The 18,759-nt window shown below is 41.7% G+C and overlaps 1 protein-coding gene across 1 annotated transcript in view; it reads right to left on the reverse strand.

The window, feature by feature from the left end:
- Positions 1 to 18,759, reverse strand: part of LOC136837304 (uncharacterized) — a 475,645-nt gene that overhangs the window by 20,677 nt on the left and 436,209 nt on the right. Inside the window, 2 exon segments of the mRNA XM_067102044.1 lie at positions 3,157 to 3,311; positions 4,339 to 4,549. Coding sequence (XP_066958145.1) covers positions 3,157 to 3,311; positions 4,339 to 4,549 — 366 coding nt within the window.

The raw sequence follows: 18,759 nt of genomic DNA on the forward strand, positions 1-18,759 counted from the left end.
GTTGCTTTGATCATTTTACAATTTGTTATATACCAAAATCATTGCAATTTAGTGTACAATACAACGAAAAAAAATGACCCATTAGCTTTAACCATTTTGCTCACAGTGCAATTTGTATACAATTATATATGAAATTTTTTTTTCGCGCTGTCATATATTTAAATATTTATGTGATAATGATATTTTTTCATTTCTGATGGTTGCATACTAAACTTAGGGCAATGACAAAAAAAGGAGCCAAAAATGAACTCTTAATCTTAAAAACTAAGCGTGCTCTGATTTTTAAAAAAAAATTTTTTCCGCTTCGGCGCTAACTCCCGAACCCCGCTGGCATACGGCAGACACTTTTGTGAAAAGAGGCTCGGCGTTTAAGGGTTAAATTGGAAAAAATCCTGCCTCATGCACGACAGACACTTTCAGTGGCTGGGACTGTTTTGGGATACTCTTCTGGGCCTATTGTCTCTCCCCATTAAAACTCAGAACAGAATAAGGAAAAACCTCAAAAGGTTCCTAGCACAGCCCAGAGTTTCCAGACGGCAATTAGAACGTATGATGGGCCTGCTGCAGTTTGCATCAGTAATACATCCAATACTCAGATTACAACTGAAAAGCGTGAACAAATTTTGGCTATCACACGCAAGAAAAAAGATGCAAGACCAATCTCACCAAAAGAATCAAAGTTGGGTAGATACTTTGGTCTTGCACCTGAAAGGAATCTCTGGCGAAACAGGTCACCCTGACTCCTCCGTCTGTAAGGGTGACAATACACTCAGATGCCTCGTTGACAGGTTGGGGAGGACATTGGGAGGATCGTCAGGTGGCAGGGAGGTGGTCAGCTATTCTAAGGAAGTGTCACATCAATTTCCTGGAACTGATGGCATCTTTTTGTCTCTCAAAAAACTCAAACCTTCAGAAGGGACACATATTCTGTTGGCTCTAGATTGGCTCTAGACAACACGACTGCAATGTCCTGCATAAAGAGATCGGGATCACGTTCACCTCCTCTCAACCTTGGACAATCAAGCAATAGCAAGAGATGCCTTTCTAGAAGACTGGAACAAGTGGAGGACGATATATCTTTTTCCTCCATTGTCCCAGATTTTGAAGGTTTTGAGCATACTCCTAACCTTCAAAGCAACAGATTACTTAATAGCCCAAAATTAGCCAAGCAGACATTGGTTCCTATCACTTCAACAGCGGGTGAAAAGATCAATTCCACTGTCGTCTGCTGTTCTATCCCAGAAAGTAGGAGGGAAAATTGTTTACGCATCCTCCTTTCTGAGCCGAGACCTTCACGTATGGATTTTTTAAATATTATCTACCGTGAAAACTACTCACCTAACATTGCTGGGTACCTAGCGCAAAAATTACGGACATCATCTATCCGGCAATACCAGTCCATGTGAAAGATGGTCAGAGTATATCCATACTGAGAGCCCAGTTGAGATTTCTATAGAAACACTTTTAAATTTTCTGATATACCTCTCTGAAGGCAAACGTCTCGCGGTTACAACAATAATGGCATAGAAGGCAGCATTAACGGAACCCTTGTTTTATGGATTCAGGATTGACTTCACTATAGACGCTGTTACTTACCTCCTGCAGTCTTTTGCTCTACAAAGACCGGCTCCCAAAAGACTTCCAATTACTTGGTCCCTGAACAAGGTACTTAGACTTCTATCTGCCCCTCAACTCAGCAGACTCAATACAACTGCAACTCACTACAAAAGGCATTCTTCTTGACTGCATTAGCATCAGGAGATCGTATTAGAGAACTGGGCTCTCGTAGATGGGGACAATACATCACACAAACTGCTGACAATCAACTGTTATTGCCCCTTGGCCCATCATCCCCGGCCAATAATGAGGATCCCTTAAGAAGGAAATCTATTTTTATAGGAGAACTCAATTTACCTAGACCAGGCTAAAAAATATTTCTGATACTAGTCTAGTCACCATGGAGCGCTGGCACACCATGGGGGGAACTCCTTGAGGACTCAATTGACAGCAAATACCAAAAATAGGTTTTTCCTTCGTCAAAACCTGTTTTTTTATTTACCAGTAATCTAGCAAACTTTCTACAACATCTATGCTGCAGTTAGTGTTTTTCTTAATGCTCTCTCAACTCCTGCTTCACAGTCCAGTATGTCCCAAAGGTAACAGAAATTCTCTAAATCTCTGAAGACCAGCCTATTTACTACAACATGAATGGGGTTCTCAACTACTCTCTCTCACCCATTTGTCCTTGTTATACTTTTTCGGGCATCAAAAACTGCATACTCTGTTTATATTTTGTAATCATAACCACACCTTGTGACTCCAACTATTACATTTGGTATACCTTTCACCCCTTTACCCTTCCCACAACAACTTCATGACCACTTTAATCACAACTTTTCCTTTGCTTCCTTTCCAGTCCTCCCCTCTTCAGTGCCACTCCACCTCTCAAACACTTCAACCACTCCTTCTCAGGTTCTGCAGTCAGCACTGGGTCATCTGTGTAAGCACCCCAATGTTCCTCCTCTTCTGGACACCTCTGTATCTGTCAATTTGGCTTCATGCCGGAGAGATCAACAAAAGACTGCTTTTGTTGATCTCTCTGGCATAAAATCAAACTGATTATTACCAACTTTAACAATTCTTCTGACTTTCCTCCAGTAATGTTTTCCAAAACTCATAACGTGCCAAGTAAGCCTTATTCATCTATAGCTTAAACACTGCAATGCTTCTCTTTTTCCTTTGTATACCATTACTGAAAGGCCCTTTTGCAATTCTTCTAGTCATAGCTCTTCCTTTATCAAGATTCCGTGTTTTCTGGTAAATTCATGGATTACCAGCTCTCCTGCTGCTTTTAAGTCCTTGTTATTCTGGATGGTCTGAGTGCTCTTCCATTTCATCTTCCAAGGGCTCTATTAATCTCTTCAGCTGTATTGGTCTTTCTAGTATGTCTTTTTCTTGTGCACATATCTCTCTCTCTCTCTCTCTCTCTCCCTCACTTACATTAGCGCACAGCAAAATTAATTCTGTAGTTGAATTTTTCTTAACTTATATCTGAATGTCTAGTTCTTGAATGCACTCCTGCCAACATCAATGATTTTTGCAAAATGTGGGTTTGCTGCCTATAGTACAAGTAGACTGAAGAGCAACCAAACCTACCTTTCTCTCAGATTTTGCAAGATGAGTCATATTCACAACAGGAACAACAGAGGGCCGACCATGAGCACACTGAAAGGGTAGCTGACATGAAACGAGGGAGTCTATCATCTCCTGACACTGGGTTAAGGTCAATTCATCTCCAAATTTCACCGCTCCTGTCAAGTACAGAATCAGTTGAAATTTTCAGTGACAACTTCTAAAACGATCCCAAAAAATCTTGTCAAAAATAGATATGAATATGCTCATTATAATTCTTCAACACACATGAAGTACATGAAACGTATGAAATATGTGATGTTCCTGCACAATCATTTTCTATTTCAGGTCATTTGTTCCAAATTTCATTTTTAAATTTTGAATTCCCAAATTTCACTGCTTCAAGTACAGAATCAGTTGAAAATTTCAGTGACAACTTCTAAAACGATCCCAAAATTCTTGTCAAAAATAGATATGAATATGCTCATTATAATTCTTCAACACACATGAAGTACATGAAACGTATGAAATATGTGATGTTCCTGCACAATCATTTTCTATTTCAGGTCATTTGTTCCAAATTTCATTTTTAAATTTTGAATTCATCTCCAAATTTCACTGCTCCTGTCAAGTACAGAATCAGTTGAAAATTTCAAAGTGACAACTTCTAAAACGATCCCAAAATTCTTGTCAAAAATAGATATGAATATGCTCATTATAATTCTTCAACACACATGAAATACATGGATCATATGAAATATGTGATGTTCCTGTACAATCATTTTCTATTTCAGGTCATTTGTTCCAAATTTCATTTTTAAATTTTGAATTCCACAGCCATATATAATAACAAAGGAATGAAACACTGTAACATGTATCATAATGAAATTTTACAGTATATAATAATGAATGCACACTGGGGCCAGGGAAGCCATCCAGCATCACCATGGTAATGCAGAGATGAATGAATTTCTATAAAAAAAAAAAAAGTTATTAAAAATACAGATAATGACACACATGCATAAATCATTTGCACCCAATATATTTTGGAAATATGTCATTAAAATGAAATGATTTAAGTTTAATTAAATGTATCAATTTCTTTTATAAGGGCCATAAGCGACTGGAGTAAAACTCACCTAAAGTATATAATAATAATGACTCCCTATGCTTGTATAAATTTTAAAACCACATGTATGTACTTGCCTCTACATGCCTGATTATTCATTACATACTGAAGTGGCTTTGGAATAATGCCAACAACACCACCTGTTGTATAAAGCATGTGGCACATGTCACGTACAATGCTCTCTACAACAATACTTGCTGTCTGACTTCGTCTGCATCGTGTCACACTGGCTTCTCTTGCCACCAAACAGTTTGGGATGGCATGAAATGAAACCTCAGAATTGCTTGTCTGAAATATGGTTAGAAGTGTAAAATATTAAGGGAAAATAACAATCAATCTTACATAACTAAAGGCTGATATAATTTTCATCTAAGCATTATTCAGTATCATAATTTTTCCTGTTTAAGTAAAATACTTTACTACATCTGCATGTTATCAGTGAACTCAAACTTAAATATCTAACATTTTCATGACAATTACAAGGTCTTCCCCTTTTGTAAAATTTTTAAAAGCAAACTTTTCTCAATACAAAACCCATTCTTTATCATAGATCATTCTTTATTATCTCACAAATCCCACATATATCATTCTTCTGTACAAGAAAGAATGGTGATCAGGTAGCTCCAATAGGTTGGCACATGCACAAATGTTCCATCTGGTCTTCAGTACTTAACTGAATCACTTTCTGCTTTGTAAAATCTGGCTGTGACATAGCTGTGTGGACTGGTGGAGAACATTCAATTCAATGTGCATCGAATTTTGTTTAATTAATAAATTTCTCCACAAATCCATTACCTCGAACATCATATGTAACAATTTTAGTTTTAAAAAATCCATCCTATGACCCTTTCATTTTAAACGTCTTTACAAAAGTAAAAAAAAATTATTACCTACTTCTCCCATATCAATTACTCTGCAAGAATTAAATTAAATATTGGACAAAGCCCTTATAATAAACTTCAACAGAAAATCTTATTCTCTAAAGTTTACTGGCTTGCTGAGTGAAATCATTATGGTATAAAGCCCTTACAATAAACTTTACGAGACCATGTTATTTTTGGCTTGTGAAAAAATGTCTTATTTATTTTTAAATTTTACCATCACTAGAAAAATCTGCCTGAGCTTAATTCTTTCACATAATTAAAACAAACAACATTTTCTTTCTTTCTTTCTTAAAATCTTCAGCTGAAAACCCTTATAGACAGTCACCAGACTATAAACCAAAGAAGGATTTCAAAGGGAAATCAGCCTTCAAAGAAAGACAAGTTAAAGGAAAAGGTGATAAATAATTAAATATGAAGGAACAAAAAAAGGCAACCGATACTCTTGAATTCAGGAGATGTCAGAAAACGGGAATGAATTTGCTCTTTGATTAAACATCTGGAGATCAGGAGACTCCACAACTGCACTAAGCAAACTATTCCACATTTTACTTGTAGCAAAAACAAAACTGAGTACTGTACAGTACAGTAACATTAAACCTGATACAATACTAGAAAATGACACTGTTTGCAGCAGCAGCCTACCTACTGTAGTGTTGTGAACAAAACAGTCAGGTCAAGTAGAGAGGAGTGAAGAGGATGTAAGTACAGGCAGTCCCTCATTTACGGCGGGGGTTCTATTCCAGCAGTCGTAAGTCGGTGCTTATTAATTAACAGGCACCATAAGAGCTGTTATTGGTGCTTTAGGTGCCGTAACTTGATTACAACACTATAACTTGATACCCATTCTTCTTGTGAGCACTGTTAACGGCTCTTTAACGGCACTTACAGCTCCATAACTTGATTACGGCCCTGTAACTAGATACCTATTCTTGACAAATGTATTTGAAAAAGCACCATAAGATTGGAACGCTAAGTCGGGGCGTCCTTAACTTATGCAAAAAACATAATGTACTCACTTTATATCTATGCCACAAGTCAACATTAGGAGTAAGCCAGATAAACTTCACTGATGTCATAACTCTTTCCAAGAGTTTGAGATGAAAGTCAGCACTGGAAGACTACACTGGAGAACAGTTCTTCAAACAAGGAAGAAGAAAAGTGTTAAATCATTTAGATTTAAAACAAACTGGGACATCTGAAAACATCTTGGCAAGATGCCAACTTTGTGAGAAAAAAAAGGAAGCAACAATGTATATCGGCTTCTCAAAAGTAGTTTTTTTTTTTTATCAAAAGTTACACCTAATATCTTAAAAAGCTGAAATTTAAAATAGTACCATTTATAAGTAAATCAGGAAAAACTGTTCTGGATTAAGTGTAAATCAGGAAAAATTGTTCTGGATTGCCTAACATATTTTGAGTTTTAGAAGGGTTAAGCTTCATGGCCAATCTTACCCCACTCATGAATATGTGCAAAATCTCTACTCAAAGATTCTGCAACAGCTAGAATAGTCATATCAGCATAAGCAATCAATTTGTTCTCCACACCTTGCCACATGTGACTAGTACAGATATCAAATAAAATATCAAAGGTCCAAGATCACTACCTTGAGGAACACCCACAGTGACATTACTAAAGCTATTACAATGGGCATCAACACAGTCCTTTTGGGTTCTAACTTTTAAAAATTCATTTAAAAAAAATTAATAAGAGATCCAACAATGCCCAATAACCTTACCTTGTAGATAAGTACCTTGTGATTCACACAGGCAAAGGCTGCACTAAAATATAAACCGAGTACCAGTACATCCCTGTATCCAATGTGCCATTTCCCAGTGCTATTTCAAGTATTTGTGTCCCAGTGTTAAGTGTTCATTCATTCCTCAAGATCTTGGCACCCTCAGTGCAGTCTCGATCCATCTGTGTGTTTTCTATTTTCCTTACTGGCATGTACTTCTTAAATCTCTCTTGCAGAGGGACCCATTTGCCATGGACTCTTCTTGGGCTGTGCCTTGCGACCATTCAAGTCTTCAGCAAGAAGAACTCCAGGCTTGGCAAGCCTCCATACTGTTTGCTTTACCATTTCTTTGATGTTTTATTGTAAATACAATTACTTTAGTTACCCCAGTGTTTACGTAACATTCCCTCATGAAGTAGAGCCCTAAGCTCATATGAAACATCTCTTTTTCTTTTCTTTTATGATTCCCCAGACAGTAAAGTCAGACTGCCAAGGCCAAGTGTGTAAAATCCCGTTGCTGACATGTTAAAGTGTTCTACAAATCCAGAAAACCAGAGAAAATCATAAAAATGGCAACCTTCCCATAGATCTCGTTTTGCGGTTACAATTCCCCCCCCATTGTTGCTTTGTTGTGTTTGCAACTTGCCAAATCAGCGATTAGCAAAGCTAGGCTGGGTGCGAGACAATTCCGAACCTGATACCAAGCACACAGACCAAGAAAGTTCCAAATAAGTAATGTGTTTATTTCTAGCATAGAAAATTCTTTTACAAATGTGACTGATCCTAGGAAATCAGGGAAACAGGGACGCATGTAACAACTGGGAGAAGAGAACCACCGTGTTAGATTTTGTTAATGCATGCCTTTCATGATAGGTATTTAGGAAACAACGAGTGCTAACCACCTTTCTTTCGAGGAATAGTGCGACAAATTCCTCTGTACAAAATTTTTCACTTCGCATTTCAGAATCGCGAATTATTTAGGCGCAGATGAACTCCCACACAGGACAAGACGAAATCAGTTTGCATTGCTGAAATACTGTGTTAGGGAAGTGAAATTTGAACTCTGCTTCTAGGAAAAATTACAAGGCTATTTTACCATTATCCCACAGTCAGGAAAACCCAGACAGTGCTTGTAAACAAAAGGGTTCATTTAACCAGTGTCTAAAAATAGCCTGCATCAGCCTAGAGTCAGGGACATTCACCCCCCCCTTCCCCACGTGCCTACCCAAATCTTCATTCATTTCCCGAGTAGTTGGCCCCATAACATACTCGGGCTGCTCTCAAAGAAAAAATTTTTTTTTTTTAAATCCAATTTCCTAGTCCTACAGGACGAATCCAATTTCCAAGTCCTATGGGATGAATCCAATTTCCAAGTCCTACGGGACAAATCCAATTTCCAAGTCCTATGGGACAAATCCAATTTAAGTCCTACGGGACAAATCCAATTTCCAAGTCCTACAGGATAAATCCAATTTCCAAGTCCTACGGGACGAATCCAAATTCCACGTCCTATGAGATGGAATTTCCAAGTCCTATGGGACGAATCCAATTTCCAAGTCCTAAGAGACAAATTCCATGTCCTTTCGTGACGTCCTCAAACACGTCCTACGTGATGTCCTCAAATTCCACGTCCTTCGTGACTTCCATCCACGTCCTACGTGACGTCCTCAAATTCCACATCCTTCGTGATGTCCATCCACGTCCTACATGATGTCCTCCAGTTCCACGTCCTCAAATTCCATGTCCCACATGACGAGACAAATTCCACGTCCTCTGCGACGAAATTAATTCTAAGTCTTACGAGACGACTAACCTACAATCCCTGCAATAACCGGCCGAGGCCGTGCGAGAGATAAAGTATATTTCTTCATTTTGGCCATTCAGACCAACCCCCATGTCCTATTAAAATATCTCAATCCAATTTCATTTAACTTTAGAGAGCCCTACCAAATAAATTTGTCAAAATGTCGATTACACTAGCCCAACACAATGAGGACTTTAAGTTCTATAGGCAGGCACGAAAAGACCTGGGAATGTCAGGCCAAGAGTTACGGGACTGGGTCCAGGGGAATCTAGATGCTGCAAAGGCGGGGAGGGAGATAGAAAGAAAAGAAAGGGAGAAAGAGAGAATCGCCCAGGAGAAGAGAGAGTAGGCAGAAAGAATTGCCCAGGAGAGAGAGAGAGAGAGAGAGAGAGAGAGAGAGAGAGAGAGAGAGAGAGAGAGAGAGAGAGAGAGAGAGAGAGAGAGAGAGAGAGAGAGCATTGCCCAGGAGAAAAGAGAGACAAGAGAGAGAGACAGAAAGGCAAGAATGGGAGAAAGACGGAATTGCCCAGGAGAAGAGAGAGGAGGCAGAAAGCATTGCCCAGGAGAAAAGAGAGGAGGAAGAGAGAGAGGAACGAGAGCAATAACGCACCCATGAGCTCCAAGTGCTAGCCCAACGGAGTGCCTAAGGGTCTTAGACTGCTGCACCCTCTCCCCCGCTGAACTTTCCCTTGTAGTTACAAAACTCCTCGGAGGGAATCACTGATTGCCTATCACGCCCTCCCGATGGAGGACCAGGGAGATTGGGAGGTCGTATGCCAAGCTGTCATCAAGGCGTATGAGATCACCTCCGAATGCTGGAGGAGACAATGGAGAGGGCAGACAAGAGATGTAGGACAGACGTGGTCAGATTGGGCGTACCACTCGGAGCGGGCACTAGTGATATGGCTTGAGGCTGAAGGGACCTTCAGCACAGCCGAGGTACTCAAAAAGTTCAAGCTGGAACACTTCCTGCGCTACACCCCTCCCACTCTGGCCACGCACGTAGTAGAAAAAGCCCCTGCAACACTGACAGAATGTTGCTGCATAGCTGATATGTGGGAGACTCACCACCCTCAGGAGGGATCAATGTAGCGGAAGATCTGTCACCCACCCTTCCTTGGGGGGATCCGCTCCCCCCAAGAATGGGCACTTGCAGAAACCCGTTGTGTGAGGGTTCTGTAGGAAGGTCGGGCATTCCACCAAGCAATGTCGAAACAAGCTAACAGTGCCTCTTAAATCCTCTCCCGGACCCCCACCAAATAACTTACCTACGCCCTCCATAGGGGCAATGCGAAGAGATTTTAGCCAAAGCTATTGCATGGCATGCAAGGTTTATGGCCACTCTCCCTCATGGGCGAAATGCCCTAAAAATAATAAATCAAATACTCCCGCCATTGCCTTGACCGTCACAAATTCTGAGTTCTTGGGCCCTTCCGCCGAAGGTCCCATATATGTGGCCCCTCCCTGGGGCAGCTACCCCGCGTGCCAAGCCAAGGCATTCGATGATTCTGGCGTGCAAATCTCCCTCATACGAAGGGACAGAGTTCCCTATGGAGCTATCATCAACAGACGAAAACTTGTCACAATCAAGGGAGTAAATCAGTTTAAAATTATACTCCCTACGGTTCAATTGAGAGTCACAAGACCTCATCAATCTAAAATTTGCAGTCTTGTAGTAGCAAGCTATCTTCCCGGAGACTATGACATCATCCTGGGACAGGACTTTCAGTCCCCACCTAAGTCACGACAATCGAGGGGTCCACATTCCTCAACTCATTCCTCAGGCGCGAGTAATCCTCCATCGCCTTTCCCCCAGTCAACACCAGCGCCCCCTGGGTACCATAAGGACGCGAAGTTCCTACCAGTGCCACCTGAGTACGATATACAGTGGCCCCTTGATTGATTCCCGATCCCATTCCAGTGCCCGGCCCTGCCTCAGTGCCAGTGCCAGGGCCCCAATTAGATCTCCCTCCAGATGCTAAATCCCATTCCAAATAGCTGCCAGTGCCACTTGCATGCACTGAGCAGTGCCAAGCGCCATCCGTCCTGACCAACGAGCACATGAATCCACTGATAGTGCCTGACCCTGCCTTAGTGCCAGTGCCAGAGCACTCCCCCGATCTCCATTCAAGGGATCCAACTCAGGACCCCCTCTCTTCTCCCGGCCTGACACCGCTACCAACGTTGGTAAGGGAGACAGTTCCTCCCGACCACAGCGGAAGTCCACCTAAAGGTGCGGCCCCGCAACCCGCGCCTGAGCTGGTCATTGATACCTGCGAGCCTCTCATGTGCCCCCCACCACCTCCTCTCTGCCTCAGTCCATCGCAGACAATCGCAAGTGGGGATTCTGCCATCTCTCACTTGGCTGATGAACGCCAAGAGCTGCAACAGATCATGGTAGAACTAGCAAAGAAGATCCCTGTGTCAGCTGTCGCAGCAGCCGACAAAGGTGGCACTCCATGCCGCCCTCCGGCCTTTGGCCCTCCGATTCCCCGGCTGGGAACAACTGTCCGAGTAGAAGAGGTTTGCGGCGGAATTACCACGGGCGTGGGAAAGTCCAGGTAGTCTACACAGAGCTCTAGAGCTCTCCTGGCACCTGTGCCCCTCCCCTTCATCTATCGAAGGCCTTGGCACCTCTAATCCAGAAGAGGATGTCAAGGCCCTCCACTATCTTTTTCCTTTCCTCTGGAACTTCTATCCTTTATCCTTCTCTGGTGATCTTTCCTTTAAGCTTTTCTTTAATTATCACCACAAGAGGCAATTAAAATATGGGATACCATTCCCCTCTAAATGCATAAATCATTTTGTTCTAAAGCAGTAAGAGTAACAGAGTGGGAAGTGGCACGCCCTTGCACCCATACTTTGGAAAAGGGCATGCGTGCCAGCTCTTCCCAAAGGGGTCGCGTCCATTTGGGTTCCTTTTCCAGCCCTGGGGCCAAGAGATCCCGGCCGTCACCCAAAGGCTAAGGACAATAACTTTAAGTATGCAAAACAAATACCTCTCTCCAAGCATGGGCTCTTCTGCTGTATCATTTACTCTTTTATTTATTTGTTTATTTATTTATTTTTTCTTCCTCTATTTGTTAACAAATCGTGAGTCATAGACTCCTACTCTTGTGATTTTAATACCACTTCGTAAGCCAAGTGACGTGTCCCGCCCTTCGGCAAGCGGTCACGCCCGTCATTTGTGTCATTCTGTTTATATTCGTTTGTTTGTCCACTCATGCATTAAGCGAGTAACCATTTGAGGCGCCTAACGGCAGAGTGTCTCAAGCGCCAAAGACTAAAATTGGAGAAAAACGCAGTCAAAGTTTGGCTACTTTCAGAATGCGATATCTCAGCATTTAAATGAGGTACGACACTGGGGTTTGTTTTAAAATAAAGGTTATTGTGTCTGCTTTCAAACCATCATTGTAAAATAGCCAAGCGTTTAATGCATGCCGAAAGATAAAGCGATGACTGCGTTCATCTTGAAATCAATCTTATACTCCGGTACACTGATTCCCATAAAAACACACACCAATGCCCCTGTAACCCCTCTAGGACCCCCCAAAAGATATTATCATTGTTTTATTTATCATTCTGGATAATTTCCTTGATTATCTTAATCTTACAGGAATAACTACGTGATTTTGTCCACTTCAAAAAAGACCTAAAAAGGTAATGCTTTACACAATAAAAAAGCAGCAGAAAGATAATAAGGTATTTTAATCAGAATACTCTGAGGCTGATACAGTCGTCTCACCTGCAAAACAATAATAATTGCCGTCAATAATGACTAAAATACATTTTGATTGGAAAAAATGTAAGCGCCAATTACTTCAGGCCAGAATCAGACGTCATAGTCCAGTAAATCATTATCCACGTCATTCTCATGAGGAGTATCTTGAAGGGTGTCTGGAGTAGCAGTGAGGGTATCTTGATCAACACAATCACATGTGGAACAGAAATAAATTTTTGACTCACATCAGGATCAAACCCAGGTCTTTCAATTGAAAGGCAAGTGCGCTGCCCATTAGGCCAAACAAGTCATAAAAGAAGTTGGAACCTGAGGGCAACTGCCTCCAAGGAATTACCTGGGCAAGCTAACTGCTTGCATACCAGTGTGTTTTCCCCAACTTCCCGACTCAGCAATGACCCAATTGACAGTATTTCATTCGAATTATCCCTTCTGAGGGAATAAGATAGAAATAATCAACACACAATCACGTGTGGAACAGAAACAAATTTCTGACTTACATCAAGATCAAACTCTGGTATTTCAATTGAAAGGCAAGGCCACTGCCCACTAGGCCATACAAGTCATAAAAGAAGTTGAAACCTGAGGGCAACTGCCCCCAAGGAATTGCCTGGGCAAGCTAACTGCTTGCATACCAGCATGTTTTCCCCAACTTCCCGACTCAGCAATGACTCAACTGACAGCATTTCATTACACACAATCACGTGTGGAACAGAAATAAATATGCATATATATGTATATGTAAATATATATAATATATATTATATATATACAATATATAATAAATATATAATATATATATATGTATGTATGTATCTGTATGTGTATATATATATATACAGTGAACACCCCGTATTTGCGGGGGATGCGTTCCAGACCCCCCCGCGAATAGCTCAAATCCGCGAATGCTTACAACGCCCCTCTAAAAACGCTTATACCTGTCTACCATGAAGGGTCAAACACCAAAGTGTGCCCAAAAATACCAGCCTACAACAAATATACATTAAACTATTACCTTATTACTGCATTAATCTTTGAAATTATACTATCAATATAATTTCCAAGCCATCTTAAACATTTTATCATTACATTTATACGTATGTACTGTATGGCTTACAGCTGTAGGTGAAAATAATCCAGTCCCCCTACGTATTCAGCCACACACACATTTTCTTTCATACAGTTATAAGCCGTCCCGTTTTCTTTTCGGGGGGAACCATTGGTATTTACGTATACAGTATGTAATTCACAAAAAGAGAGAGACAAAAAATAAAAAAAAACCTATGCACATTTTTAAAAATTTAATACTACGTATATTTGTGTAATAATGTGTAATGAAGTATATCTGTATCTGTTTGACTATGATAAAACTAAGACGCAGTAGCGTAGAGAAAGGAGAGAGTCGCGGTGTGTTGTTCATATCACTTGTTGACGCAGCGCTGTCAAAGCAAAACAGGCGACAACGCTTGGGCAAACGAGGTCACATGGCTATCTGTTGTCAGTTCGCTGTATAACTGAATAACATTTATCTTATCTTTAGAAACATTATCTGTTATGTTTCAAGTCGGAAAACGACAATTGATTATTTATTGTAACCGATTTGATCATTACTTATGCTATTCAAACTTTAATTCACATTTGTGTTTTAAAATGTGTGCGTGCATATGTATGTAACGCGCAAGCAGGAGCGTAATCTGAATCACCACTCAGGGGATTCAAGCGCAAGTTGTGAGAGCGGTAACACTCTACTTTGTACTAAGATAGAAAATAAACCAAAAAATGGAGACGAGTTCTGATTAGCACTCCCATTCCATCTTTACCAAACAGGAGGGTCTTCAAAGGGAAGTCCCCTCCATTATATAAAGTGTAGATAACACATGATGGCAGAACGTCAAACTCTCACTGCTCTCCAAGCATAACCTGGCGCATTCGACAAACACAAAACATCTCCTGGTGATGTGTATATCTCGAAAGATATACTCGATGCGGGATGAGACTGATACACTCAGTCGACTGTAAATTCCCCGTTAAAGTAATTACTGCTAATGATTACAAACATGCAGAATTCTTAAACTTTATCTCCTAAACAGATGAGATCGTCTCTCGTACGATCGCGAGCCATTCCTGTCACATTCCTGATTGCTCCTACGTTGTATCCTGTTGGACGAGAATCAAGCACCAAGAGAAGGAAGCAGTGTATCCTGCCGAGTGTCATCTTCGCTTAAACATATCAACAATCAAGTCCGAGAGAAGCAAGAAGCTGTTGTCTGCAGTGTGTTCGTCGCCGTGATCGACAACAATCATCACCACGGATAAACAGGAACGAGTTACGCTTGTTGAAGAAACAAGAACGTCTTTCTAATTCCTCTCGTTTTTCAGAATTTCCTGATTCCTGTTGTGAAGTTTTCCATAACAAGCAGACACCTGTGTCCTACAATCAAGTCGTGTTGATCATCAACGTCAACCTACTTCGGCACAAGAAGTGAAGCTGCTAGCCCGGCGGAAGTCCCGATTCTCCCATATAAATCACAGCTAAGTCTACTTATTTCTTAGTACTTCAGGGTTGAGCAGCAGTGTCACCTAACAGCAGAAACTGTGTCCTGTAGTCGGAGATCTGATCCGTAAGTTTCACCCCCGTAGACTTTACTTTTTCTTTTTCTCTTTTATAGGCAGTGAATATTTTAACTTGTTTTTTTTTTCGTTTAGGAGAATTTCCTTTCTTTTTGTGAACTTATGAGGTTGCGTTCAACCTGAGTGTATTCGCATAATTCAAATAGAAGTAGAAGTACGAATAGGCCTAGAGTTAACGTAAGAAATACCAACAATATGCCCTCAGGTGCAGGAGCAAGCGCAGCCACGGGCCCAGACCCAGACTCAAAAAACGTATTCACAGTCGTGAATACTCGTTCAGCCATATTGCCCTTTCAAGGTTTAGTCAACGGTCAGTTGACTCAAGGGGTTGAAAGCTGGATCACATCCATCGATGCCCATTTGCGATCTAAAAAAGAAGTGGATCCCGTTATACAACTACAAGAGGCAAGGTCGTTTATTGACTATGCCAAGGGGGATGCTGGTTCTTGGTTACGCACTGGTTCTTTTCAGGAGTGCCAAACCTGGGATGAATTGAAAGGGATGTTAAGAGAGGTATATGGTACAGAGTCCGATATGGATGAAGTACTGGCATTGAAGAGTATCCTCAAATTAGTAGATAAGAAAGGCGTATCACTAATTGATCGAGCTGCCCTTGTAGCAGATAAATTTCAAGAGTGGCATGCAAGGCTACTCAGCTCCTCTTGGGTTAATGGCCACACAATGCGTACCGCAGACGTATGCCATTTAATGAAATAGGCAGTAATAAGGGATTTTGACAAAGGAAAAATCTATTTCTGAGGAAGGTCCCGTGTCACCCGGTGAAATTCCATTGTAGCACGAATTTCTAGGTATAAAATGCTAGATATACCAGAGAAAAAAGAGCTTTCAGGAAAGCTGGGGTTACTACCCCCAGATCGAGCGTCTTCTCCAAGGAAGACGTCGGTATAACGAAGGGTGAGTGAAGGATCACTACCACTGAGTCTTACTCGAAAGATCTCTCCCTGTTAAAACCCCCAGAAGAGAGCGGTGAGCCGTTACAGCCCCCACACACAAACGCCCGCCAGCTCGGCGACACCAGCGCCACCTACCTCATTCCAGGCTAGCACTAACCCCAGACTTGGCATGTGCAAGTAGGGGGGGAAGCAACAGGTGAGTCAGGGAGGGTCACCGGGTGACACGGGACCTTCCTCAGAAATAGATTTTTCCTTTGTCAAAATCCCTTTTCTGAGTCCGGTACCGTGTCAGCCGGTGAAATAGTGATAGAGAATCATGCCAAGGCTGCAAACTACGAGGAAACAAGGTAATCTGAAGAAAAAAACATAAGTTACGAAAATGGTTTTAATCAGGGTATCTCTTACATGTGAAAAAGAATACTAAACCTAAAGTACAGTAAAAGCTTAACATTATGAAAAAAGGTGGGGAAGTCCCCAGTGTGGCAGGGAAAAAACCCCAAAAATACTTAATACTACCAAAGCATAATGACATATAAAAATTACATAGGCTAAATGGTATACACAATCTTATAGCTACACACGTAAACTTACAGCTACACACGTAAGAGACAATATAAAATGGGAAATAATTACATACAGTATATATATATATATCTGGGGTACATGGAGCAAAATAAAAACCGCCCAGTATCCCACAAGAAAAACAATCATAACATGTCAGATCACAGTTTCCACTCAACAGAGACAAGATACATCAATATGAGGAGCAAGGCAGTGAGGCATGATCAACCAGGAGGATAAGCAGAGAAGTAAATGAGGCAGGCGGGGGGGGATAGGGGAGGATAAGGAAGATGATTAATTAAGGTGGGAGATGACACTTCCCACAGCTATTGTAGAAAATTTCAGGGCTTGAGTGATTTTAAATAGTGGCGTTTAAACACTAGAGGTGATTTCCAACCCGTGTATTTAGAGAGTTCTGAGAAGTCCATATTATGAAAGTAATTAATGGAAGTAGCGACTGCTCGAATATCATGAACCTTAGGAACTGAATCTGGGTTGGCTTGTTTAATAAAATATAAAATCTGTTGTCTTATTGCATTTAGTGATAGAGTACCACCTTTCTCCCTGATAAAAAGAGGACCCAACTTACTCTGTGGAGTTCTTAAAAGGTAAGACTTAAGGGTATACACTGGACATAAAGACTGGTCTTGTGGAAGGGGCACCACCTTCCAAGGGGACCACCTGTCTTGTGGGTCTTCATTTTTGGCTAAAAATCTAGGGTCAGGGGAAAGGAGGACCTCTCCGGACGGGAGGAAGTTCACAAAATCATCACCTCTAGTGAGAGCCGACAGCTCTGAGATTCTGGCACCTGAAGCCAAGCTAATCAGAAATAAAGTCTTCCTTAACAGATCCTGATAAGAGCATTGAAAGTTGTCCATCTCTGATGCTAACTTAAGGACATCATTGAGGAACCACGTAACCGAATGTGGGCGTGATACGGGTCTCAGACGAGCGCATGCTCTGGGGATAGATGAAAAATAGGAATCTGTAAGGTCAATTTTAAAGCTATATAAGAATACCTTCTTCAGGGCTGACTTGGCTGTGGTAATAGTGGCCGGGGCAAGGCCTTTCTCAAACAGTGATCTAAAGAAGGAAACTGCTAAATTAGTCGTCATGATTTTGGCTTCAGATGTTTTCAGGAAGGAGGCTAATTTTTTGACTGCTGAGTCATACTGTCTAAGAGTAGAATCTCTTTTGTCTGATTCTAGAAACAGAGTGTTAACAGGGTCAATGTTTGCTCCCTTTTGGGCTGCGAACTTTATAAAGTCCATAAAACTAGGGCATTCTGAATTCTTGAGGAAGCTGACACAGTCTTGGTTTGTACTGTCTGGGTCAGTTTGGGCTTGGGAATCCGAAGACTCCGCAATCCCAGTTCCTGAAGAAGAGGGAACCAATTGCTCTTCGGCCAATAGGGGCTACCAGGGCTGGTTGACCTTTGAATGTCCTGAGTTTGTGTAATACTTTCAGCAGCAAGTTTATTGGAGGAACAGATAAATCTTCTCCCAATTGTTCCAATCTACTGTCATTGCGTCCGTGGCGCACGCCTGGGGTCCAGGTTGGGGCCACATAACAGGGGAGCTTGAAGTTGCTCTCCGTCGCGAACAGATCCACTTGGAGACCCGGAACCTGGCGGCAAATCCAATTGAAGGATTCCCGTCCAGGGACCACTCCGTCTCCAACGGAGTAGCCCTGGACAGGAATCTGTCACCACGTTCCGCACCCCGCTAGGTGGGTGGCTGACAGATGCCAGCTGTGCTTGTTCGCCAGAGAAGATAGCAACCATTACCTGGTTTACTCGACCTGATTTGGAGCCGCCCCTGTTGATGTAATGAACTACCACTGCGCTGTCCAATACCAGCCTGATATGAATCCGGTTGGGGGGGCGGATTTTCTTTAGTTAGAAAAACCGCCATAGCTTCCAGGGTGTTTATATGGAACTGCTGAAACATAGTGGACCACGTTCCTTGTACTTTTTGTTTTGGTGAATATCCTCCCCAGCTGCTTAGGGAGGCGTCCGTGTGAACAACTAGTGCCGGGGGAAATTGAAGCGGAACTGTCTTGGACAGGCCTCTGACTGTGGCCCAAGGCGCAGTCTTGCCTTTAAGATTCGAGGAATAGAGGAGACCTTGTCTCTGAGCTTGACATTGGCTCGACTCAGCCACACTCTGTTTATGTCTTTTAATTTTGCTTTTAAGAGCAGGTCCGTCACTGAGGCAAATTGAAGAGACC

Source organism: Macrobrachium rosenbergii, chromosome 58 (assembly GCF_040412425.1).
Source record: "Macrobrachium rosenbergii isolate ZJJX-2024 chromosome 58, ASM4041242v1, whole genome shotgun sequence".
NCBI lineage: Eukaryota > Metazoa > Arthropoda > Malacostraca > Decapoda > Palaemonidae > Macrobrachium > Macrobrachium rosenbergii.